Below are 26,747 nucleotides of genomic sequence, written 5' to 3' on the forward strand. Positions count from 1 at the left end.
TTGACAGGATCGGTTCCTTAGGTCTGCTACGGATAAAACTCTAACGTCTTATTTCTCTCATGATGTGTCTTCTGACATGTATTATACAACATACAGACATGTTAACAAGGCAGATACAACAATTTTCACCAGATGGGGTCTTTATATCCCAATCTAACTTGCTGGAGGAGACTTACTGGTATTCAAAATACCATAGCTCAGGAACCGTTACTGAATCTGGAGATGTTTTACCTCAGGTTGAACATTAAAGCAGAGCTCTCAGGCTCGAGGTTCAAAGCAGAGTTCATGGTCCTTGATACTCACATTCCCACATTGAACCTGATATCAAAGGAGCAGCTGAACTGAACATATCAGATGAGCAGCAATAGAAGCTAAATTAATTCATTTATCTGACCTTTTTGTTTTGGGCTCTTGGTCAAACAAGAATAAGGGATCTGAGGACATTGCTTTGGACATATGTTTTTTTTAAAAATATTGTTTTCTGATGTTTTAGGAACTATCAAACAATAATAAACTCATTCATCTACAATGAAAATACTCATTGTTTTACAGCCCTACTTGTCAAAAAACTGCAAAAAAAAAAATCAGATATCACTGAGAAGTGTGAAGTTCAGCATCAAACACACACTGTCGTCACAAAGCAGCTCACATGTGCAGCCAAAAACAGAAATTCTCCAAATCTCCAAATCAGACACCGCGTTTCTGCTATTCAACGTGTTCCTGCACTACAGCCATGCTGTATCCCTCTGCTTCTATTGTCAGCTCTCGTTAAGCACCGTTCTACATCAAAGTACCCTGAAAAGACTTCATCAACACACAACACATCCTAATCCAGGGGTCAGTCCCACGTTATCGCTCAAACCGGCTGACATCAACCTTCATTAGATCAAATAATCAGCAGTCTTAGTATTTCCATTTGAGTCCACTTTACAATTCAATTTCACTTCTCACATTTCAGAGGACGATTTCACACATAAAACGCAATGGCACATTATTTGGAATGAAACAGTCCATAAATGTACAGATTATTGCATCAAAATAAAATTGCAATCATATAATAATCCGCTGACATTAAGCAGAGAGAGTATTTGTGAGTTAAATGTTAAAAGCATGACTTTTACTTGTAATGGAGTACTTCTGCAGTGTATACGCCTACTTTTAGTCTTCATGCTCAAGAACAAGAAGGCTAGAAAGCAGAAAGACCATATTTATCTGCCATTAGATTGACAGAATCATGTTTAACTAAAATAAACATGTGTGGATGCTGCAGCAAAACTCTTTTTATCCTAAAGCAGACATATTTATTCCAGTCTAGAGGGACCAGCAGGCTTTTAAACCTCAAATCAATTTGAATTGGGTTGTTTGGGTTTGGGTTATTGCTGTTGTTTGGAGTGACGTCAGCAGCCGTTTGACCTCTGACTCCTTAAACAAACCTCTGGTGTTTCAGGTTTCCTCACCAGCTGCTCTGCCGTTCTCTTTCTTGATGCTAAAATTTTAAAGTGGGACTCTAAAAATGGAGCATTGAAACACTAACCGGCTGATGAAACAAATTTACAGCAACTGCTGAATTAAACCTAGTATCCTGTCGGTTCTTCACTGCAGGACGTCAGATTTTTACTAAAATCCAGGCTATGTATTGATCAGCCTCGTGTGTGAAACAATCACTGCACTAAAGCAGACAGCAGCCGTGTCACTCAGCTGCTCCCTGGTCGCCTCAGACGGCATGCTCCCCGTTTTCCTCCAATCACGTGCCTCCTTTTTCGAGGAAGCGTGGGGATGCAGATGAGAGGAGGGGAGGCTAAAAATAGCGTGTCTTCATTTTTCTTTTTCTTTTTTCTCCACAAAGAGCAGCGAGGAGAAGAGAGCAGCCGGGATGTGGGAGATGTTTTGGGTTTGTTTCAGTCTGCAGGTGAATCCAGGACGTTTTGACAGCAAACAAAACCTGGTGTCTGTTTGCAAACAGCTTCATCACTGAAATATTCCCCTTTCAGTTGGACATATTTCTTCCCTGTTTCTGCACTACATGAAGCATATTTATTAGCATACTGTGCATTTAAGGCTTCCTTATACTTTCCAGTAATTGTGATCATATGGTGAGAGTGCGCACAATTATTATTTATACAGTTTTGGCTTTTAATGTACCGTGCTTGTACTTGAGATTTTTGGATTTTCTTATGCTTCAAATTCTCTGAAGCAGCTTCAGACAATCACAGGACAATAAAAGTCTTGAATCTACCAAAAAGCTTCAACCCCACGTGCCAGTTGAGTCTGATCCTGGTTGGTAGTGTAGTGTGTTTGTCACAGGCAACATGGATGTGTGTTTTGCCATGTGACACAGCGGATGCGTCACTTTTGCCTTCAGGTCTAACAGCCAGTAAGTTTTCTGTCGGCAGAGGACGTGCAGATGTGGCCTGGATCAAGAGCTCATAATCAGACTCTCAAACGTCTTTGTGGGTAAGAAAACAAAGCAAGCAAGAGGAGTTTAAATCTGAGAGTCTACGTCGCTTTTTGTGCTGTCATATTGAGCATTATGTCGATTTTAACAAGCAAACTGGTGACAGTCAATGCTGTATAAAACTGTACAGCTTTGAAAACAGCAGGTGGAAGTAAAGGCAAGCCATTACATCCTCACACACACACACACAGACCACACACAAATTCATCAATACTCGACTATATATTCTCTTTATATACTGCATACTTTGCTGCTGCGTGCTATTAAATACATTCTCTCTGCATATATGTCTGTCTGTAATATGGTTAGTTTTGGTTTGAATATAAATGAATGAATGAAGGAACAGCCAGTTCATATGAACATCTGGGTTATTCTTTTACCTCTATATCACCACAGTCATCCATAGGGCTCATTGCAGGACATTTCATGAATTAAACACCAGTATTCTTATATTCATCCTGCATATAGCTGCTGACCTTAGGTTATTTCTCGAGCATTCTCCATAAATTTTTTTTTAGAAATCACTGGATATATGGACGTCAAAAATAATAAGTAGGATTAACCTCATCAGTTGTTTGCTCTGTGAGTGATTGTATTTTATTCTATTGTTCCTGCTCAGACCCAGTCGGATACATTTCTAGATTTCAGCCATCGGACGGTGTGAAACGCCTTTTCCCTGCAGGACAGGCCCCGAGTCAAACCACAGAGCACTGAAGCAGCAGCAGCAGCCTTCGTCCATCCGCACACAGAACACGGATCAGCATGCATTTTACAGGCTGCATCTATGACGGCTTTTCTGCTTTTCACAATGGAAACAGCTGTTAGGGCAGCATCTTGTGCCAAAGGCTCTTTAATCTGGAATCCTTCGCTTGGCACTGGAAATAAGCGCTGACATGAACAGCAAATATATTTTTTTTATATTTTAAATATAAACGTACGATCTGATGTCCCTGCAGCGGATTATTAAAGACAGAAAACCCACCTTTATAGATTTCTATCCGGCTGCTATCCACCGCGTCCAGCACCGCAGAAACACCGCTGTCAAGTAGTAGAGGCTGAGATACAGTACATCCATACACCAACTCCAAAATAAAGGCCGTTTAAAAACGTGCTCTGGCTTAATATCAAAATTAGCAACAAAAAACAGAGAAAAGAAATAATTGCATTTAAAGTATGTACACATATTTAAAATGGAAATTCATATTTCAAACTGCTGCATATGTGTACACTCCAGTCGTGTGTCATTTCCAGTATTACTTCTTACCTTCTATTGTAGTTTTATTTTAGTTTTCTAAAATATTTTATAATTATTGGTATTTTTCACGTTTTTTTCACTTTTTCTGAGATCTTGTCTTGTGTCTGTCTCTGTATGTTATTATGAATTTGTCCACTAAACTGTCTGTCAACTGTGACGGATATAAATGATCAAAATGTTATAACATGGTGCTGACACTGATCATGCATTCATGCATAAAATTTACTGTTATGCTTGGTTGAGGTGGAGTTAACCACCATAATGTTTATTTTGTTGAGTCAGTAGTTCCAAGGGGATGAACAATAATCTATCTATCTATCTATCTATCTATCTATCTATCTATCTATCTATCTATCTATCTATCTATCTATCTATCGATTGATCTATTGATTGATCTATTGATTGATCTATCTAGTCCAAATCTTCAAAGCTATGAACAATTAAAAAGCACTATTAAAATAATTCAAAGACAACAATTCTTTCAATTCTTCTTCGTCAGAGAAAATTAAATGATGAAATTTGGCTTATATGGCTTATATTCTGACTAAAATAATTAGCATCTTTTCCAAAATAGTTGCTAATTCATTTGTACAAATGCCTCAAAGCAGTATACTTTATGGAATTTGATCAGCTCCCATTTGTGCAGAAGTAGCTCCAAATATCTGCAAGTAAATTTAAATTCTTAACCCCACCCCACCCCCCACCCCTTAAGTTTCCCTTTTAAAGATTGTCTTTTGAATTTAAGTCCACAGCGTTGCACAGTTTTACAGTTTTATGTTGAAAGGAAGAGGAAAGTCTAGTTTCTGTGTAGCACCGCAATCTTTGTGCGGTGACGCTTATTGAATGACAGGTGGGTGGGACTTCACGGGCCCTGTGGATGATTGACAGCCCGTCTGACGAATCCGGTGCCTCGCAGCGAGAAGCGGCCTGAAACATTCCACCTCAAATACTGAACTGGTCGTTTATTATTGATGAGTGCTGCCAGAGAAATTTAATAATTGATCAGGAGGTCAGCAGTAATCATTGCTGCCATTTCCAGCCAATATCAGACACTTGGCCTTATGAAGGTTATTGTAAAAAATATCGCAGAAAAAAACATATCACCAGACAGTACTGTAGTAAAACGGACCAGAGCTCAGAATAAATCAGTCACTCTGACCTAACACAGATCTGTCATAATATCATTAATAACACTGTAGAGGTAATTCTGTAAAGTATCATGCCAGGAATAATACAGTAAATGAACGGTTCAAGAAAACTGTACCTGCAATGTACCTGAAATACAATATTTATGAACTTTTATATAATGCACACAATAAAAAGAGGATTTAAGTCATTTGAAGCTCAGATTCATGTAAAATGTGTTTGTTAAAAATTCCAAACGATAGCCGTACTTCCATTTGTCTTTAAAAAAAATAGACAGCAACATTTGTATTCTTCAGTCTGCATTTCCTGCTATGCTACTTTATGTCAGTAGATGACAGCATTTAACTGTCCAAACGTGAAGTAGCACCTATACGTGCCGTGAAGATTTAGAAAGAAAACTGCTGAAAAGAAATCACTCACATTTGTTTATAACTTTGATCAGGTTAGTTGAAGGTATAAAACCATGGTTGGAATAACTGTCTGCCCCACTGACCCATACTACCATGTGAATGTTTTTTTCTCTTTAACCTTCACGTTCTCTTCTAAAATCACAATTATATCATCTCTGTCTTTCTAAATCTTGGATGTCGAGTGAAGTCAGTCAACTGTCAGTCCAAACACTGATTAAGAAATGACACACGCTATATGCCGGAATATAGATTTTTTGAAGATTTACTGAAGTGTGAGCATACTGTTGCTGAAAAGGTATGACCGGCTCAGTTCACAATTGTTTGTAGCTTTTTTCATTACATAAATTTAGGATCTGTTTATATAATACACCATGATGTAGATGTAAGCAGATATGCAATACCCTGATTACTTATATTAACAGCTAATTGATCCACTTTTTCCTTGCATTCACAACATTCCAGTCTGATGTTGTGCAAGTCCCCATTCTGCCACAGAAACAGCTCTGAAGCATTGGAGACACAGGAAGAATCTTGCTGTATTTAAAACAGGGACGATGGCATGAACTCTTTGGGGAACATCCACATTAATTCAGGACCCAAACTTTCCCAACAGAACATTGCAACAAGAGGATTAATGCCGTTACCTGATTAATGTCTGTATATAGATGTATGTATATATATATAAAGTGCGTTAGCAGTAAATTGTACCGTTGAAGAGCAGGAAAAAGCATTCCACATTAATCCTCCTCTCACATGTGTCCACAGATGGATTTACAGTTGTTCCGAAATACATTAATAAACATTTACAGTTTCTTGCTGTCAACACATTTTATAACCTTTGTGTATACTGCATAAAAATATGTAAGTTATGTATAAGGGCACTGTAAATGTGTATCGATGTGTTTCTGAAGTCGTCCTCCATCTGTGAGCACTTTTTAGTGGAGGATTATGTAGATGTTTGACAAATGTTGAATAGAATCCAAGACAGAGCCTTCAGTTATCAGCTGCTGTTTGGGTTCAGGAGGCTGACACCCTCTCTACTGTAAGATTAGGCCTTAAGCTTTCCTCTCTGATAAAGCTCATAGTTAGGACTGCTCACGATCACCTGAGTCGTCCCGTAGTTATGCTGCTATAGGTTTAGACCGTGGGTGGAATTCCCATGGTTCACTGGGCAAGTCTTCCTTCTGTATGTGGAGCAACACGTCTTCGATCTGCAGTCACTGACCTCAACGATTCAAGACATTCGTTGCTCTCTTACACATTGCTTGTCTGTTCTCCACCTGCTGTTCTGCTAACCCTCCTCTGAGTCTCATTCAGTCAGAGGTTTTTTGGTCCAAGGCCCTCCATCTCCTGCTGTCATTGTACAGTTTAAGACTTTCAATCTCTCTCAAAGAGGATTCCAGTCATCTTTTTCTGGGTCTCCCCTCTGGTTCTCTACCATTTGGAATCCAGTCCAGGCCTTTTCTCTAGATTCTGTGCTCTTCCATTCACTTGACATGACCAAACCACTAAAATCTTCTCCTTTCAATAACTGAAATGATCGGTTCAACCTTCAGATCTTCCATGAATTTCACATTTCTTATTCTGTCTCCTTTGGTGACTCTATAAATTAATCTCAATCGTCTCTTGTTAGCAGCTCTGATCTTGCACTCAGTTCTGTTCATCAGTGACCACAATTCAGCACTTCTTTGAAGAATTGGTCTTAAAATTGTTGTATGCATTAGTACTTTCACCTCTCTTCCAATGTTGACATTTTCTAGGAGGGGATATAGATATTAAACATTTAACACAAGCTTCTGTAATGTTGCATTCAACTCATGATCAATTCGACCCTCAGCATTTATCTATGCTCCTAAGTATTTTAATCCTTCAACTCTCTTGAGTTCTGTTCCATTTATTTTATCTTCCATTTGCAATTGCACCCTTGAGACTTCAAGTAATTGGCATTTATCAATGTTTATTTTCATTGCAAATTCCCTTATTTAGTGTTTCTCCGGTGTTAATAAATGCTGAACATGTGGAGTTGCTGCTGTATTTATTAGAGTTGTTCCTCCACACCAGCAGGGGGCGCTACACGTTCATCATACTCTGTCGATTCGCTCTGCTCTGATCATGGATGTCACCTCAGATGTTTCCATCCAGTAAGAACGCCGATTACCTTTATATTTATGTGATATAATATAAAATATGTACATTTATATTCCGTGCTGTGTATGTTCAGGTTTGTGTGTCGGTGTAGCAGAGAAAAGTGAACTTTGTGTGTTTGTTCGGGTTCATGTGAGGAGAAACGTGAATCTGTAGGGAAACAGGCACCAGACCATGTTCTCCTCCACCAGTTTGTTGATTGAATTATTGATTCAGTCATTGTGAAACTGAAGGTTGAATTAATGTCAGCGTTTGTGTTATATGTCTGTGTGTATGTACATGTATTAAACGGTGCATTTCCGGGTTTTCTGCGGTTACACAGAAAACTTTCGAGCTGTTAAATCGGTTTAACATTAACCAGACACACTCACTAGCTAACGGCTAACAGTTAGCAGCACAGTAAGAGTGAGACACTGATTCAACACTTAATGACAGAAAACACTCTTTATTCACCCCGAATCAGACGATACTGTAAATATTAGTATGTTTCACCTGGGAAAACAAAACTTTAGCCCGTGAGAGAAGTTATTTGATAAATGTTTAATAGTACAACGCCCTGTAAAAAAATACTTTTACAAAAACACAGTATCAGTTTTATTTTTTATTTTTTATTTTTAGCATGTTTATATATATATTTTAAATTGTACATATATACAGTGGTGGAAGAATTTTTTCGGACAAACAAACAATTCTTTAAAAAAAAAAAGCCACTAAATTTAATATTGTTTGGTTCCATGCAAACAAGAAATTTTGAGTATTGGGTCATTTTGGTAGAATTTAGTTTTGATAGTTTTTCTTGCAAACAAAAAACAAAAATAATGTCATTTGTATTTGTTTGTGTCTGTCTAATGCAGCCACACCTTTTGAAACACAATTTTTTTTCGACAAATATTTCATGATAATATTTGAGGTTGTTTAAAAATTTTAAGGGTGTCTGAAAACTTTTTTCCTTATCGATTATTTTTACAATTTTTTTATATATTTGGGTTTTGCAGGGTTAGTAGCAGTCTTCAATCTTTAACAGGTTTATATTTTTAATCTAATCTTTGTGATACTGTGAGGTGTTTCTTTGACACTGTGTGCAACTCTTAAAGTCTGTTATTTGATTAGATAGTAAAGCATCAAGAGAACTGCCGTTCATTTTAAAGACAGTATGAGTGCAATTATCAGATCAAATATGACACCAAAATATAGTTAAAGCAATAAATTCAGGTTACAGTTGAAAATAAAGACTAGTAAGTGTTTATACAGTCAGTAGTTTCATTACAGCTGTGACAAAACATAACTACACCTTTTAGACAGCAAAGATTTCAGTTTACCCACACTTAGAAGAGGTTCTTTCCTCTTAGAGAGCCACTCCTGGTCTGACACTTGATTTATTTATTTTTTCTGAAGTAAAGTATTTCAGTAGGCGGCTGGTTAGCTTTGGTTCATTATCCTACTTTTGCTGATTTCTTTGAGTTTGTATGCAGAAAAATGCTCCCATAGTTCAGTCTGGTTAGGATTCTTTAATGGACTTGATGCCATCGGATCAGTGTTGGTTAAATAGGGACAGGAAGCTGCTGTGTTTTGTACTCGTCCTTCTGCAGATTTAATCGGAGCTGTCTTATTCTTTATGCTTGGGAAGGGTTTGTGCCGTATCACTCTCCCTCTGTACTCACAGTTTCACTCTGACTTTATCAGTGTCAAACTAGTTTAAATGGCCACTTTATGGCTTTAGCTGGAAATGTATAATGGATAGAGACGACCTTCTGGTGTACTTGTTGTTTTCGTACATGAAGTAATTCAGCCTGATGATAGCATTGTGCTAAAACACGTTGGTGAAATAATGAAAATTCCTCCAGGTTCGTTTCATGTCAGCTCACCTAAGGCTTCCCAGTTGAGATCATGGATTTTTCTTGAAATAAATCAGGCAAAAAATGTCTACCTAAATACTTTTTGAGTTATGAACTTTTGAAAATAGACCCTCATTGTGAATTTCATAACTTCATTGATTATTTTAAAGTATCTTTAAAGCCTCACCTATTTTTTTTTTTCCACAGGATTTGGCAGATTTGTTTTTACTGAATATCCCAGAAACCTCAAGAAAGGTCAGTGAATTTACATCTCCACTAATATTGACTTCACACCAAATTTTTGTTGCGGATAAAAACCGCCTAGTTTTGTCATCAAAATGCCATTTGGTGCTGCATCAAAAATTGACTCTCACAGGTCTTCCTAAAATTAGCTTCGGAGCTGGAAATTCCACTTTTTAGGAAAATTTGACAGTATTTTTTTCAGGAAGGATTGTTTTTATTTCCTTGAAGCTTTTGAGGAGGAAGTCTCCATATCCATTGAAAACGCATTAAAAAAATAGAGATGTTTTTTCGTGATATATTTTAAAAAAAAACATGACACGAACTGGGAAAAGTTCTAAAATCTGGGTGAAAAAGATAATCTATACCAACGATATAAGAGGTATTGGGTGAGGAGGGGTGGGGAGTTGAGTAATGTCACTTAAAAATTTGAGGAGGAGCCTTTGAACAAACACAAAGACACTAAGCTGTTTTTCTTGTACAGATAACGGGACTCTCTCTGCTGTCCAAACATCATGCTTCCCCGGGCGGGTAAAGACTTTCTGGTGCGCATTCGGTTCTTCTGGAAGCCGCTGTTCCAGGGCCGATACCTGCTGCTCACCAACACCCTGAGTGGAGGAGTGATGCTGTCGCTGGGAGACATTCTGCAGCAGAGCCGGGAGAAGCGCCGGGAACCGGGCCGAATCCGGGACTGGGAGAGGACAGGTGAGAGGAAGACGAGCTGCGGGACGGAGATTAGCTCACACATGCAAAGTTGGGGAAAAAAGGGAGCATCTGTGTTGGGCTCACTGTGCTATGTGGATGAGACATTTGCTCTGCGTCTTCATTTCTTACTGTTGCCGATGTTTAGGAGAGCTGCAGACGTGTTTCTTCTTCGTAAATTAGCAAAGACAATTTGGGCAAAAGCTGGATGCGCTCATTTTAAGTGATTGTGAACAAAAGTGTCTGTTTAATCCGTGAGAGGACGACATATGCTGCCATGCTGTTTGTAGCCGTACAGCAGTGATCATTCTGTTACAGCTCAGTAATCAATCCTACATAGAAGACCTGTGGACGTGTCTTTCTGGTTCTCTCATCAGAGAGGCCTCTTCAGTTCTGGGATGAGAGCTGAACCTTCTTGAAGAAACATAAAACATACGTCCAGTTGCTCGTACTGAAGCTCTCAGGATTACTGAGAGTCTACATAGACAGCCACTGATTAGTTTTCTGACCAGTAGAAATACATAAATATAAAACCCCAAACTACATTTCAATAATCTTGGCATAACAGTTATGGGGGGAAATAATAAGAGTAACTTAACACGTCACTTATGCTGGTCAAACTGTGGCCTTTCACTCAGTGAACAGCTTCAGCCTCCATTTTCAATACAATGTAGCAAATTTTAAACTTTTTTAAACAATATATTAAAGCTTCCATCTCTTAGAGCGAAATGAAATGATAAAAACAGTATTTCTGGAGAGGATCTGTGCGTTGTGTGTTAAATGTTGAAATGCGTTCCTATTAATTCTCTCTTTTTTTTAAAAATCATGTGTCTCCCCCTGAAGGTCGCATGTTCGTGGTGGGCTGCTCCATGGGTCCACTGCTGCACTACTGGTACATCTGGCTGGACAGAGTGTACGCCGGCAAAGCTCTGAACACGTTGAGCAGGAAGGTTCTGGTGGACCAGCTGGTGGCCTCGCCGACGCTGGGGATGTGGTATTTTTTAGGTGAGAAGGAGTTTATGGACGCTAAGTGGTGCCGTCGAGCTCACGTACACACCTGAACATTCGTCAGAGCACATAAGGATATGAGCAATTTCTTAATGACGCAGGTAAGAAAACGAGTACAGTCAAAGGTCGCACGTAAAGGGTGAGACAAGGGTGAGACAAAAGACAGCTCGTGTCGTAATCAGAGGCGTAGAGTTCAAAGGTTAGCTGTGATAAACGGTTTAGCTTTGACTAATGTTTTGTTTGTGACTGCCATCATGTTTTGCAAGAGTTCCCCAGTTTTGTCCTTATCTGAGGTCAATTTTAATAAAGTGTGTCGCTGACGCACATCTGACAGACAACTCTGTTTATTGCAGGTATGGACCTCATGGAGGGACGCAGTTTATCCGAAGGATGGGCGGAGTTTAGAGACAAGTTCTGGGAGTTTTATAAGGCGAGTCCACCTGTCAGACCTGCCGATCTGCCTGCATGCGCTCATGATGTTGTTCACTCACCACACCACGAGATTTTCATTTTTTAAGTTAGCTTTACATTCATAACTGAACATGACTGCCTCACCTGTGCTTTTGTTCATTTAAAATGCAAAGAAAAAAACTGATTGTGAGCTGTTCAACTCTCCAGATGTAAAGAATTCACTTTCAATCTCTCATGATTTCAGGTCACATCGGTGCAGTTATTTTGTGCCCAGAGAGTTCAAATATCATTATTTTCACATGGACAAATAAAGCAAACATAACAAGGAAACATTGTTATAAAACATTCTATTCAGACCAGACCACACTACACGGTAAAGAGAGGAACAAACTTGTCAAAGCTTAAAGAAGCTCAAAAGGCCTCACATCTGCATCAAGCACTGTTTCCCTCTGAGCAGATTCCATATGTTTAATCATCGAGACTAAAATAATATAACTGAGTTTTTTTCCCCCAATTCTTTGCATTTAACTGTGTTTTTAATGACTGCTGAGCCTGTGTTTCCTTCTTGGTTGCTTTCCAGCCGCACAAACACAACCTCCCAGCCTCAGCCTGTTTGTGTGCCGTGTGTTGATTCCCCTGCAGGCAGAGCAGACTCCCCTCCACTCGTCTCCGTTTTAACAGTTTGCTTAGGTTGATTTATGCTAATCTGTGCTGTTCTTGCTGACAGATGGACTGGTGTGTTTGGCCGGCCGCTCAGACGATCAACTTCTACTTCCTCTCGCCCAAATTTCGCGTCGTGTACATCAACTTTATCACCTTAGGGTGGGACACCTACCTCTCCTACCTCAAACACAGGGTGAGTCATTTGCTTATTATGTGACCATCTAATAGTAGTTAAGTTTTATTTGCTTTCAGGTTATTAACACTGTGTCTCTTTGCACAAAATTCATCTAAACAGATGACTGAGAGCATTTTTAAAAAATAGTTTGTTTCACTTCAAGCTTTACTACTTTTTACAGGATTCTTTGATGCTCTATTGTAAATTTCTGATTAACTGCATTGATATTTTGCTTTCGTTGTCAGACATTCTTGTTGTTTTCTGTTACATTTTCAAACTGCTGTGGACGAACACACAGTGAGGTCCAAAAGTGAAGATTCTTCTCTTTTTCATTTGCTCTGGATCTTATTTTCATTACAAATGACAGCATTAGCTCAGCAGCTTGAGTGAAGCGATGAAGAAATATGACTGAATGTCAGATTATCTCAGTGTTTGCACACATCCTGGTAACAGGTGTCATCCCAGCGTGATCTGACCATGTTCCAAAGAGCCTCTGGTGATCGTGGTGGCTGATACATGCTGAGGTCAGACGACTGTGGAGAAAAGTTCATCACATTCAGCTCTGCTTGTTCCACTGTGGGTTTGAAACACTGTAGTGTGATTCTCTCTTCTGTCGGTCTGCCACTAACCTCTAACTTGGATTCATCCGTAAATAAAACCTTTTTTCCCCCCATTATCACAGTGAAATCCTGCTCTGTCTCAGCCCACTCCAAGTGTTTAGCTTCATTCCCACAGACACTACGCTTCACTTTTGCTGATTAGAAAGTTCTATATCTGTGATGTAGTAGATTTTTCTGTCCTCCTCTTGAGCAAAGCTTGATGCTTTGATCTTCTGATTGGTGCTGCTCTGCCTCATCATGCTTTACATCCAGCTATCTCATGCATTTCCCCCCTTGGAAACCTCCGGTCTGTCCATACTTTGATGCTTTGCTTAGAATAGCAGCGTTAAATCATGTTCTGCTGTCACGTCACAGAGCTTCTGAGTGAGCAATATTTTGCTGGAAACTTGAGGTTCAACCTTATTGAAAGCGAGCAAAGGCAGCGTGTTGACTTCCTTAAACAAGCCTCAGTCTAACAGTGAACAAGATCACACATTTGTCTCTGTTTGGTTACAGATTTATAAATATTACAGAATATTTTCTCATTCCACATGATGACTTCTGTTCATAAATGTTTCTAAATCCTCAAACTTTCTAATTATTGCCAGGTTTATGTTAAATTTTGCAGATTTTCCAGGTTGTCTCAGACTTTTGGAGCCCACTGTATACACCATCTATCTCACGACTGTCATCTTATTTCTACGGAACTGTTCCACTGATGTGCCCATTTGTTTCTGTTGTGCTGACAGGATGAAGTGCAGCATGTTGATCTGACATCAGACAGCAGCGCCGTGGATGTACAGCAGGAAGCACTGCCACCATCTAAACCTGTGGAGGACAAGGTTTAGACACAGAGTTCGTCCTCAGCAAACAAACTTCTTCAGGGGGAACAGAACATTTAGCTGTTTTTTTTTTTTTTTTTTTTTTTTATGGGTTCAGACTTCTTTTCCTTCCTTCTTGAAAAATGCTGCAGAACTGTTTTGTGCATCAGATCTGTCTGAGGAATTGTGGACATTTAAGTTGAAGTGCTGGAACACTTTACCTTCATGTCTAAAGACTTTTAATATGTGTCTGTCCATTTTCTTTGTGTGTCAGAGACATGAAGTGCTCTCCTGTTGGAGCGTCCTGGAATGAAAAGCTGTTTCACTGCCCTCAGCCTCTCCACCATCTGAAGATCCGTTTTCAAAGTGGGAGTCTCCCAAATGCATTCAGACATTCCCCCAACGTCTCAACAAGCGCCACCTTTGTTGTATTGGTGTACTAAAAGCTTGAAACTGAGTGAGAAAAATCAGTAGCGATGTGATGCAGCTGCTGACTTTTCCACATCCAGCCATGTTAATGTGTGTGAACTTTGCCTTAATGTGTAGTCCAGAGCTGCACTTGTTGCTCATGCCAAATAACCTCGACCTATTCCGCTTATCCCTTTAGGGTACCTATAAAACGATGCATGATTGCGAGTCTGCTGTAATTATCATTAAATTTAAGAGCTTTGATGTTTTATTATGTAATACAGGTTCACCAGCTGTACGAAGAGCTCGATTCATTGTAGACTGAAGATGTAAAATTATTTTTTTCTGCTGTTTAGTAGTTTTACATTAGTGACCTGATATACTGTGTATTTCTACCAACTAAGTTATTGATGGACTTTTGTGCATAAATAGTGTCAACATAAGCGCTATGAAGCGCTATTTATTATTATATATATAGGCAAATATATATTTAATTTGTGACACCATCATCTACTCTAAATGTGGAGAAAATAGGATGTAAAACATATCATTGTTGCACTAATCTGTATAAATACTGAAAAAGACATACTTTATAATGGAGGTCCTTACAGATTTTTGAATGCTGATGAATTGTATTTTTTTGAGTTTGAATTTTAAAATCAGTATCAATAAAAAAAAAAACCAAAACACTTGATTTGAACAGTGAATTTCTTCCTGTATGTCATATTCTAATAAGACTTTCTGTTTGAGGAGCAGCAGATGGTTTTCAGTGTTTGTTTCCATAAAACATCTTGAGTCATTTTTCTTTTAACCTACAATAAATGTGCTTTTTTTTTTTTTTACTCAGAGTTCTGTTTACAAAGGAGGTTTGGTTATTTGCACTTAGTTTTTCTTTGTGTTACATGTACTTCAAGTTATAATTAGCTTGACTAATCTGTATCCATATGACAGCGTTTATTGTTGGAATATCTGAACTACACTGTAAGTGTACTTTTAAGTTCCTTACATTTTATAAATTTATTTTTGGATTTTGGAACTGTATATTTATGCAAATAATTGCAAAAAACTAACTTCTGAATTAGTACAAGATTTCATTTTTTTAAAAAGAAAATTGATGATTTTTTAAATCAAAGCTTAAACAAACAAATGTATCTAAATTTCACACGATCTCATAATTTAATGTTGCAAATATATTTCACACCATTAGTGCTGAATGTGTTTATCAGTGTGATCATGTAAAGATAAGACTAAAATCATAATTGCAGAAAAATAAGTATTGTTTGTCAGAGCTGTTATTTCCTGCAGAACTTAGCTTATTGCAGTTCAGCACCTTTAAACAAATCAAATTTACTGCTGTAAATATTCTTACTCCAAGATATCTGTAGACAGTAAACAGCAGATAACTGTAAAAGATATGTAACAGTTTGTTCATTTAAAACGTGCAGTTTTTTAAAACAATATTAACATACTTTGCAGACAATACAAGTTAAATTTCAGTGCTGTGCATGACATGCAATACAAGAAATGAAAGAGTTTAAAATAGACATCTGAAAAACTAAAATTGGAGGTAAAAATATGCTAAAAACTGATTTACCAGGAGAATGCACATGGCAGTGCGAGATATGACTCATACTGCGACAAGGGTAGGATATTTCTGATGCACAGACAATAAGCTGGAAAAAGCCCCAGTGCCATTTAGAGAGTGAAAGTTTTCATGACCTTGGCTAGTTTGGGCCAACAGATACAAATATCACTTTAATGTGTAAAATCCAGTTTGGAAGTAAAACGTGTGATGTGCAGCTGTGGGCAGCAGGGACGGAGCTGAAAATAAATACACACAGCCTTGTTCAAATATTGACTGACTCGCCTGAACAATTTGATATGCAGCAGGCCACGTTTAAAGCACTCCTCCTCCGGCATTCAACACATCCTGCTGTCAAGGATGTAGCGTGTTTGAGTGTCGGTGAAATGACTGGCAGTTGTTTCCTCTCTCAACATGCCTGCAGCGATGCACCTCACCGTGCTGGTGGGCCTGCTGACACTGACAATCTGCAGCGGTAAGTCAATATTTCACATTTTCACATGCTAAACTCGTGTTTGACGCGTTTGAGAATTTGATAGTGGTGTTAAACTCTTACAAAGATGCAAATTTATGCAAACAGGAAGCTTCCTGCCGTGAGAGGGAGGTTCAGCACGTTGGCCTGAGGTAGCTGGGTGCAAGGTACTTCTCGCAAAGCAGGAAAGTGCTATTTTATGTCCAAAACTATATTATGAAGCAATATCTGAAGCCAGGGTAGGAAGTAAAGTAGTAGCACATAAACCTTTGTTTTCATTTAGCATGATATTCATGCATGCTGCTGTGAAATACAGGTCAAAGCTGGTTTTTCTGGACTTTGCATAATGCAGATTATTAACATGTAACATATAAACTGCAGTAAGTCAGTTATGAGGAAGTTAAGGTAAAGGGGAAGGTCACGTCAAGGAGGAAACTGAAGTAAATATTTAACCAGCAAAAATGAACCTTCGTTAAACTTACTGAGTTGTTGCTGCTTCTGCAAACACCTTAATGAACACACATACACAACACCATGGACTGCCAGGAGAAACTAATTATTACCTGAAAGACTGTTAGTTCTGCTTCATTAAACACACCGAAGAGTCAACACCTCAACTGTTACATAAAAAGGGGCAATTTCACCTCAGGGCTTCACAGTGGCTCAGTGGTTAGCCCTTCCTGGAATCTTTCTGCATGGAGTTTGCATGTTCCCCCTGTGCATGGGTGGGTTTTCTCCATTTAACTCCAGCTTCCTCCCACAAAAACATGCTCAGATTAATCGGTCAGTCTAACTGATCTGTCCAGGGTGTCTCCTGTCTTCACCCTAAGTCAGCTGGGATAGACTCCAGCCTCCCTGCGACCCTAATGAGGATTAAGTGGTGTATAGATGGATGGAATTTCACCTTAAGGTCTTATTATGAACTGGTGGAGGAGCTTTCAATTCTGCGACAATCTGCATCAGCAGACAGAGTTTCTTCTGCTGTGATGAACATGTAGATAGTCAAACTTAATTATTTTTTAAAAAAATTTGACAACTTTCTCATTCATGTTGGTCCAAAAATTGAGAATCTTTCCCTGAAAACAGCTGCAGTTGTCACAATAATCTCCTCACAGTCTATAACAGAGATTTCATTGAAACCACCAAACACCTGCTTCATGGTCCTGAGGTGAAACTGCTTCCAGCTAAAAAGCTCAGCTTCAAAACAGTTGCAGTGTCTCAGGATGTTGTTTTAGAAGTTTCCCCTACCACAGAAAAGACCCTTTTAATTAATATTTGAAATGTTTGTGCACTGAATCCTTAAACTCTAAATTAATATCAACGCTGCTGCATGCTGAACAGGACTCCCACCTGTAGAAAGACCCTTGAAGAATCTAGGGTAAAACTTCTACCAGTGATTGATCTGCTTTTACATGTTGGATCACATCCGCTAAAAATAAATAAAACACTGATCTACTTTGTGGGCTGAGTCCAAATCAACCACACTTTCATGAATGTAAATATTACACACAAACACTACAAGTGTGTAATGGATGGATAGACACTGAAATAAATGGAATAATATTTGTGTGTGAGAAGTTACACAAAATCCATGATAGGATTGGTCCTCAGATTTAAGCAGAAGTATTCAGACTTTTACTTCAGTAAAAGCAGTAAAATCTGATGCAGAAATATTCTGTGTGTACATATGAAGGTCTAGCGTTTAAAATTGTTCTGTAAAAATACAGTGTTAGCAACATCTTAATCAGTGATGATACAACATATTTATGTTTCAACTAAATCTGGCATTTTAATGTCCAATATTTAGAAATGTTTTCTGCATTTTGTATATTACTTGAAAATCAAAAACTCTTCAGTGCATTATTGTTGAAGCCCGACTCACTTTACTTTTAGAGTTTAAAAGTGTTGATTGAGGAAAGTTCGTTACAAAATTATTAGATTCTCAGTACATTTGATTTCAGTGAAAATTACAAACATTGTAGTCTGTGGGACATGAAAATTATCCTCAAAACTTTCAAAATATTACGATACGATACAATAGATACGATACGATATGATAGATATGATACAATATGATACAGTATGATATGACAGATACCATACAACAGATACGATATACGATACGACAGATACGATATACGATACGACAGATACGATATACGATACGACAGATGCGATATACGATACGACAGATGCGATATACGATACGACAGATGCGATATACGATACGACAGATACGATATACGATACGACAGATACGATATACCATACGACAGATACGATATACCATACGACAGATACGATATACCATACGACAGATACGATATACGATATGATAGATACCATATGATATGACCGATACCATATGATACGACAGATACAATACAATGCAATAAGTCTCTATTAATTCCATGGCTGGGAAATTTGCATTGTTTACAGCAGCAAAGGGGATGGTACAATCATTTAAGAAATACCAGCAGAAAAATAAAAAGAAACCAAAAATATGTACAGTACTAATTCTTCCATATGTGGACATTCCAAATTTCTCCAGATGTGTACATATCAATGGTACTGCACGGAATTTCTTGTATGTGAGTGACAGTTCTAGTCTCTGCCCTGTGTTGGTATTTTGGATCCTGTCACATTTCATCCACTTCCTGTATGCCTCTGCTTTTAGATTCAAAATCAGCAACGTTATCTGTCTAAAAAAATGCCAACAAACACTCGTCACGTGCCCTATCTTGATCAGGTGATAATGTTGTGCATCATGACTTAGTTTTCCGTGTTGTTTGTTCCTCTGCAGGCATTGGCACTAATCAGGAAGAGACGTCCACAAATGCCGCAGATGTCACCAGCTCAGCTGTTTCATCCACTGCAAAAACTACCAGCAACCCAACACCTTCCACCAGCCCAACACCTTCCACCAGCTCAACACCTTCCACCAGCTCAACACCTTCCACCAGCCCAACACAGCTTCCAACAACAACCCACCAGAACACCCCTACAGCTGCTTCAGACTCGCCACAAACAACCAACATGACGGATGAAACTGAGTCCACTTCTTCTCCTCAGAGTTCAACCATCAACCAGACATCTAATGATACGGTTTCCCAAAGATCAACACTACCACCAGCATCACGGCCACCAAATGACACGGAAACCACCACCGTGAACGCTACCAGCTCAGGTCAGAGGGGATGGTGTGAGAGTCAGTTTTTATTGCCAATCACTAAAAAACTGTTAAGAATGCAACACTTTTGCCTACATATTGTCCATTCATGGTTGCAGTGATGTGTTTATGTACTAAATGTTTATTCAGCAATGTATTTAATTAAATTTAAAGCTCTGCTGACAACTTTTTGGACACTTGGGGCAGCAAAAGATCTTCAAAACCAGCCAATCTAAAACAAACTGCCTTTTGTCCAACATCAACACAAAAGAATGTGTTTGATTTTGGGGCCTCGGGCTGCTTTCAGCTAAACACACTTCCAGTAAAGGCTGTAGGCTGCAGTGTGCCTTTGATATTTTAACTGGAAGCAATTGTGAAACTGTGAAAGTGTGGGAGACTTTTAGCCAGAAACCTAATGATGTGGTGCTCTGTGGGCAAACTGCAGACTGGAAAAGGCTGATCACACCAGAACACTGGAAGCATCTCTGAGTGTTTTGTGGAGGCCGCAGCGGCAGACAGAACAGTCCTGTTTACTTGCTGTAAACAGTCAGGCATGATAAAAGATTATCAGCACGTGGAGCCTGTTCTGCATCACTTAAAATTGATTTTCTAAATGTTTTTATCACCCCCATGTGCAAAGTATTTTGGTGTCACAGCTGTTCTGGTAATGTGACCTTAGAGTGTGCGTCATCTCGTGTTATTCAGCCGTTTAATTTTTGTTGTTTACGTCTCTGCAAAAGTGAAAAATGTCTTAAGGTGATGGTACAGGCTGTTGTTATAGTTTCAGCTCTTTTAATTACCCAAACTGCTGTATGAAGGCATTTGTCAGTGATTATCTTACTGCAGTGATGAAGTGAGTCCAGGTCATAAACATTTTAAGTTTTATAGTGGTTAAATTAATCTAGGTGCCTGTTGAATTCAAAGTCCAATATTTCACTGATTAGTCAACTGATAAATGGAGTCAATTAGCATTGTTGCCATCATGACACAGCAGAGATAATAACAAAGCAATTTTGTTTTAATAAAAAAAAAAGCAATAATAGATATTATTCAGTAGAATTGCTAAATTTATCATTACATTAAATGACAAATGCTCAATGAATGAGAAACATTTTCTCTCAACTCTGCCGGTTATAATGAACTAGAGTTTGGCTAACTGAAGTTTTATTGTTAAAGTTTAATGCTATAGTGTGAAGTAGTTTGGAGCTGTTCATTGCAGTGTACTGAACAGACAAGCTTTGAACGGGTACTAAAGGTAACGTCTGTGTATGTCTTATCTGCAGCTCTTTTACCTGACGGGAATAAAGGTGACTTGGCAGACAACCCCGGCCTCGTGGCCATCATTTGCATCTTCTGTATCATCCTGGGCCTTGTGCTGGTGGTTGCCACGGTGAAATGTGTCCGATCACAGAGGTCCAGCTTCGAAAGGCTTGAAGAAATGCCACTGGTGAGTCAAGACAGGAGGAACCTGATGTTTCATATACGAAACTGATTAAACTGGTTGTCGACTATTTAATCTACACCAGACTGGATATACAGCGCCCTCCATAATTATTGGCACCCCTGGTTAAGATGTGTTCTTTAGCTTCTAATAAATTGAGTTTTTTTCCTAAATAATATAGGACCACAGTGAAAAAAAGAGGAAAATCCAACCTTTAATTCAAGTGCATTAATTCGGGGGGGGGGGGGGGGGATGACACGTTAAGAAATAATTCTTCTACATCAAATCATGTGTGCCACAATTATTAGCACCCCTGATGTTAATACCTTGTACAACTCCCTTTTGCCAACAAAACAACACCTAATCTTCTCCTATAACACATTTTTCTACTATTTTCAGTGTGGGAGTATGCGTCTGCAATAAAAATTAGGTTTATGTTAAGGCTTTCAACACATCTTAACCAGGGGTGCCAATAATTATGGAGGGCGCTGTAGATGACACTATGAATAGCTGTGGAGACCAAAATACTGGCTGACTCTCAGTTGGCAGAAGCTTGAAATATTCCAGCATGATAACGATCCAAAACACACAGCCAAAATCACACAAGAGGTTGTTTCTAAAGAAGCAATAAGTGAAATTTATGACCTGGGCAAGTATGCCGCTTCACTGGAATTTAATAGAGGAGCTTCGAGGTATTTTAAAGGGAATATTAGAGCAACACAACCCCTCAAGCAAAGAACAGCTGAAAAAAATGTCTTTCAGTATTTAGTGTCCTCCATGCTGAAGAGGATAGACACAAATTCCAGTCATCTGACATTTAAGTGATATTACACAGGCATGCTCTTCTGTTGTGTGCTGTAAATGTGGCTGCAACTGCACAGAATGTTCAAGAAGCTTGTGTCATGTGTTCAAGGCGGTCAATTTTAGGAAAATATTATCAAATATAAAAGAGTTATGATTAACCTGCCTCCCCTCACGTACATGGGTGTGGTTGTTGGTGTGGAAGCAGAGAGGAGCTTTCACTGGGTAGCTGTTAAACAATAACTGCTGCTATAACCGGTCATTAACTAAACAAACAGGAGATTTAACCTGTCATGAAAAGTTGAGAGATCACTCAGGAGAGTCCAGTCTGTATCTGTACTATCCATAAATCCATGTCCACCATCTAAACAATATTTTCCAGTCTCACTCAATGCGTTATACACTGCCAGTCCAAAAAAAGTCGCACATTCTAATATTTCATTGGACCGCCTTTAGCTCTGAGAACGACACACATTCACTGTGGCATCGTTTCGATAAGCTTCTGCAATGTCACAGCATTTATGTCTGTTCAGAGTTGCATTAATTTTCTACCAAGATCTTATATTGATGATGGGAGAGTCGGACCAGTGTGCAAAGTCTTCTCCAGCACATCCCAAAGATTCTCAGTGGGCTGAGGTCTGGACTCTGTGGAGGACAATCCATGTGTGAAAAAGAGGTCTCATGCTCCTTGAACCACTCATTCACAATGTGAGCCCCATGAGTCCTCACATCATCATCTTGCAATATACCCATGCCATCAGGGAAGAAAAACTCCTCTCATGGAAAGACCTGGTCATTGAGTGTGTTCAGGTAGTCAGCTGACCTCAGTCTTTGGGAACATAACGTTGCTGAACTTGACCAACCCCAGATCATAACCCTAACCCCCACAGGCTTGTAGGCACTAGCCATGATGAGTGCATCTCTTCATCCACCTCTCTTCTTACCCTGATGCCTGCATCACTTTGGAACAGGGTAAATCTGGACTCATCAGACAACATGACCTTCTTCTATTGCACCAGAGCACAATCTTTGTGCTCCCTAGCAAATTGAAGCCTTTTTGTGTGATTATCCTCACTGATCAGTGGATTTCTTAGAGCTGTTTAGTCCCAATCCTTTGAGTTCCCTTCACATTGCACATGTGGAAATGCTCTTCCTTTCACTATTAAATATAGCTGTGAGTTCTACTGTTGATATCCTACAATCATCTAAGAGCTTGGTCCGACCACATTTGTTCCTTGAAGATGATGGTTCTCCACTATCCTTCAGGTTTTAGTAATGCATTGGACGGTTCTTAACCCATCCATCCATCCATCCATTTTCCTCCGCTTATCCGGGGCCGGGTCGCGGGGGCAGCAGGCGAAGCAGGTCGTTCCAGACGTCCCTCCCCCCGGCAACGCTTTCCAGCTCTTCATGGGGGATCCCGAGGCGTTCCCAGGCCAGACGAGATATATAATCTCTCCAGCGAGTTCTGGGTCTGCCCGGGGTCTCCTCCCAGACGGACGTGCTCGGAAAACCTCCAGAGGAAGTCTCCCTCACTAAAGTTGAATCTCAGTTTTGTTCCAAACAGCAAGTAAAGGTATCACATTGACTGAGCCTTCACAGAAACTCATATTTCCATAAATAACTCTTTTGTCAGTTCTAAAGCATTTACCCAGCTGTTTTCCAGAGCAAAACTGTGCAAAGAGCACACTGTTTGTGGCATCATTTTAGGAGAACAGCCACTGCAGCTGTGATTAGTGGTACCAGAGCTCATTCTGTAGCTCCTGATTTCTGCTGCAACTGTGGATTGATTTTTAGTTGTTCATTTATATGAATGTATTCTTTTACGCCTTTGTGAAGCCTCACATGATGGTTTTTCATATCCTCTGGCAATTCTTTTCTACTTGGAGCCATGATACAGACATGCAGATAGAAACAAGCCAAAGCTCCCAAACTGAGAAAGTTCTGAAGTTCTTAACCATTATAGTTTGACCAATCACAGGTGTATTCAGTTTTACTTCACTGATTACAGGTGTTCTAACATTTGGGAACTGTATTTTCAATACAGTATCTGTTGATTATTCATAGGAAGAATTACTCTACCTGTCCACTTAGATGTAACTCTTACTGAGAGGTAATGCAGGTTGAATCATTTAAATTGTATTGCATTCACTTTTCTTGCATACTGCAGATAAGGGATGATCATCTAAGCAAAGATGCAGGCCAGTGAGAGATGAGGTCCTTTTTAACATAGTTGGCATTTCCACCAGCAGAGGGAGACACTTGCTTGTTATCTTGTGCAAAAATGCTTTAGCAACGTGTGACTCTGGCAGCTGTACAGTGTCTTGCTCCAGAGGGAATAGAACTATCAGCCCTGGCAGGGTATAAAGGGCAAGCATTTTAAACGTTTTCAGTTGCCATGTGTCATTTTCTTCCTTTTCCCTTCAGCAGTGAGCACAGTGTTTTGCTGCTCTCTCTTTTACGCAAACAGGAAGTCTGACAGTGTGTGAAAAAGTCTCACAGGACAATGTGTGGTGAGCATGACATGAGTTTTTCTTCAGAAACGAAAAGCTTATCACTTTCCACAGATCAGTGCGTCAGTAGGTATTCAGACGCCGTCAGCAACCGAGAGTCTTCACATTACGTTTCAGGTGAAAGAATTAGCAAGAATCAAATCTCCACTGTATGAAAAACAAAGCAAACACCTGGAACACACTCCCCATGTGCTTCACACAACACACCTCTGCAAACTGCAATCCAATACAACAGTTATGCCATAAATATACACTACTGCTCAAAGGTTTGGGATCACCCAGGCAATTTCATGTTTTCCATAAAAGCTCACACCGTTATTTATGTGCTAAGATAAGTACACAAGGGTTTTCTATCCATCAATATGCCTTTTGACACCATTAGCTAACAAAATGTAGCATTAGAACACAGGAGTGATGGTTGCTGGAAATGTTCCTCTGCACCCCTATGGAGATATTCCATTAAAAATCAGCCATTTCCAACTAAAATAGTCATCGAGGACATTAGCAATGTCTAGACTGGATTTCTGATTCATTTATTGTTATCTTCATTGAAAAAAATGCCTTTTTTTTTCAAAAATAAGGGCATTTCTAAGTGACCCCAAACTTTTGAACGGTAGTGTATGTATGTATTCCACTATTTTGTTTGTGGACAAAATCTGAATATATGTTTGGAATATGAGCCCTTTTAGTGTTGTGAAGTCCAGCACACCACCGCCATCCAATATGACCTCAATAATAAACATAAAGTACAATTGTCATTTATCTTTCTCAACTGAAGCTGAAAAAAAAGCTTTATAAAAGTACATTTCACTGCAGAGAATTAGATTGCACAGTTGTGCCAATTAAAGAGCTCAGCGAGTGTTAATCTTTATTGCTGTACAACGATAGAAGCTGTAAAAATCTTTCATGATGTTGCGCTGAATTAGGACAGAGAACACTTTATGTGAAGGGACTCAGCACCGCCCACAATACATAACCTAGGATATGAGATGTAAACAGCTGATTTTGCAAAATGAGGAGGTGATGATGACAAGATAACTTACAGGGTTAATAAATGTGAAGGCAGATGTCTTTAAAAAAAAGTAGGACAAGGGACTGTTGAAGCAATACTGACTGTATGAAAGATTTTCCTCCTCACACAACATGGAAAACTCCTATTTCTACTAATACAATTTTTTCTCAGTACTTTCCTTTGTATTGCTTAATTCAACTAAACTAAAAAAGCAATAACAGCGTTTGCAGCTTTTGAAAAATACGTCACTTTGTTAAATATGTTATTTTTCCTGCCTGAGGAGCTTGTGAAACAAAAATTTTGACATTTACGAAATTAACATTTGAAATGCAAAAATATTCCATTTTTAGACGTCATACGCAATTTCTCACAGTCAGCAGACTGGCAGCAATGTATATTCAATTAACGTCTAAGAGAATAGCCTCATGTATCACTGAATAACATAATAATAGGCTGCTGTAAACAACAGACGTAATCAAACAGAAGAAAAGTCAAACAGATCCTCTGTAAATCGATTACTGGTGCACATGGAGTCATGTTTAAACTTAGTTTTGACGGTAAAGCAGGTTTGTAACACCAGACATCCAGTAAAGGCATTCTTACACCGTGTTAACTGCGGGTTACGAAGACTGACTTGTTTGTTTTCTGTCATTTCTCCAGGGCAAAGTGAACGAGCAGTCCCCGTTTGCCAAGTACTCAAAATGACAGAGAAGTCTTCGTGAGACACCAAAGGCCCCGAGGACTTTCTGTTGGAGGACACTAATGTTTCTGGAAAGAAAAAAACACAGAAATGTTATCCACACCAGTAGTGACTTTAGGCACGTACAAAAAGCAGCTTTTATGTTTATCTCTCAGGCTCTTACTTCTTTACAAAGCACTTTTATCATTGTCTGTGGAATGTCTCTGCCTCAGGTCTGACCTGTTCGTTTGGCTGCTTGTAATTCAGTTAATTTAAGTCCTGAAGCTTGATCAAATAGCTTTTGTACTAAACATTCCCCTATCGTTTGTTTTGAAAAATGAATTAGCCTCAAAGGCAAAACTGTACATGTAATGTTTCCTAAAATGATGGCATCTGATCGTGTTAGCGCTTATGATTTATGATCGCACTTGTAACTTTAGAAGGACACAGTATGTTTTAAGTTTCCATAGTAACTGTTGGATTTACATACAGCGCATATAAAAAGTATTTCCCCTCCTTTGAAGTTTTCTCTTTTTATTGATTTTAAACACTGAAGCATGTTGGTGGCAGCATCGTGATGTGAGGATGTTTTTTGGCAGCAGGTCATGGAATGGTTGTAAAGGTGGGGGGGTAAAATGAAAACAGCAAAGTGTCGGGAAATCCTGGACAACATGATGCAGTCTGCAGGAAAACTGCAACTTGGGAGAAATTTTTTTGCCAGCATGACCTGAAGCCCACAGCCAACGCTACACAAAACGGTGTAAAGAAAACAACATGAATGTTCTGGAGAAATTGAGAAATTTGT

At 39.1% G+C, this 26,747-nt stretch overlaps 3 protein-coding genes across 5 annotated transcripts in view; 2 read left to right on the top strand and 1 right to left on the bottom strand.

The window, feature by feature from the left end:
- Nucleotides 1-3,557, bottom strand: part of rab3ab (RAB3A, member RAS oncogene family, b) — a 29,427-nt gene extending 25,870 nt beyond the window's left edge. Inside the window, exon 1 of the mRNA XM_022219781.2 lies at nt 3,438-3,557. The gene's annotated coding sequence lies outside the window, so the exon portion shown is untranslated. The remainder of the gene's footprint in view (nt 1-3,437) is intronic.
- A 3,773-nt stretch (nt 3,558-7,330) lies between these two features.
- mpv17l2 (MPV17 mitochondrial inner membrane protein like 2) lies at nt 7,331-14,962 on the top strand. 3 transcript variants are annotated; one of them, XM_051947218.1, is made up of 8 exons: nt 7,331-7,407; nt 9,454-9,501; nt 9,971-10,191; nt 11,032-11,193; nt 11,550-11,626; nt 12,335-12,463; nt 13,794-13,886; nt 14,140-14,962. In XM_051947218.1, exons 3-8 carry the CDS (start codon nt 10,002-10,004, stop codon nt 14,176-14,178), a joined length of 690 nt encoding a protein of 229 aa, XP_051803178.1. In that variant the 5' UTR covers nt 7,331-7,407; nt 9,454-9,501; nt 9,971-10,001; the 3' UTR covers nt 14,179-14,962. The 3 variants fall into 3 exon arrangements, with proteins under 3 accessions (XP_051803178.1, XP_022067518.1, XP_022075478.1); XM_022219786.2 differs by having other exon boundaries at nt 7,390-7,407; nt 13,794-13,899; XM_022211826.2 differs by lacking the exon at nt 9,454-9,501 and having other exon boundaries at nt 7,340-7,407.
- A 1,208-nt stretch (nt 14,963-16,170) lies between these two features.
- On the top strand, nt 16,171-26,465 carry LOC110963450 (uncharacterized). The gene is made up of 4 exons (XM_022211829.2): nt 16,171-16,330; nt 19,131-19,514; nt 20,780-20,943; nt 25,924-26,465. The coding sequence occupies exons 1-4, from the start codon at nt 16,270-16,272 to the stop codon at nt 25,966-25,968; spliced, it is 654 nt and encodes a 217-aa protein (XP_022067521.2). The 5' UTR covers nt 16,171-16,269; the 3' UTR covers nt 25,969-26,465.
- The last annotated feature ends 282 nt before the right edge of the window (nt 26,466-26,747 follow it).

The sequence above is a fragment of the Acanthochromis polyacanthus genome, chromosome 4, assembly GCF_021347895.1.
Source record: "Acanthochromis polyacanthus isolate Apoly-LR-REF ecotype Palm Island chromosome 4, KAUST_Apoly_ChrSc, whole genome shotgun sequence".
Taxonomy (NCBI): Eukaryota; Metazoa; Chordata; class Actinopteri; family Pomacentridae; genus Acanthochromis; species Acanthochromis polyacanthus.

Coding starts and splice junctions, on each gene's coding strand:
- mpv17l2 (XM_051947218.1), top strand. CDS start 10,002: ATGCTTCCCCGGGCGGGTAAAGACTTTCTGGTGCGCATTCGGTTCTTC. Junction 10,192..11,031: donor CCGGGACTGGGAGAGGACAG/GTGAGAGGAAGA, acceptor CTCCCCCTGAAG/GTCGCATGTTCGTGGTGGGC. Junction 11,194..11,549: donor GGGGATGTGGTATTTTTTAG/GTGAGAAGGAGT, acceptor TGTTTATTGCAG/GTATGGACCTCATGGAGGGA.
- LOC110963450 (XM_022211829.2), top strand. CDS start 16,270: ATGCCTGCAGCGATGCACCTCACCGTGCTGGTGGGCCTGCTGACACTG. Junction 16,331..19,130: donor GACACTGACAATCTGCAGCG/GTAAGTCAATAT, acceptor GTTCCTCTGCAG/GCATTGGCACTAATCAGGAA. Junction 19,515..20,779: donor CGTGAACGCTACCAGCTCAG/GTCAGAGGGGAT, acceptor TCTTATCTGCAG/CTCTTTTACCTGACGGGAAT.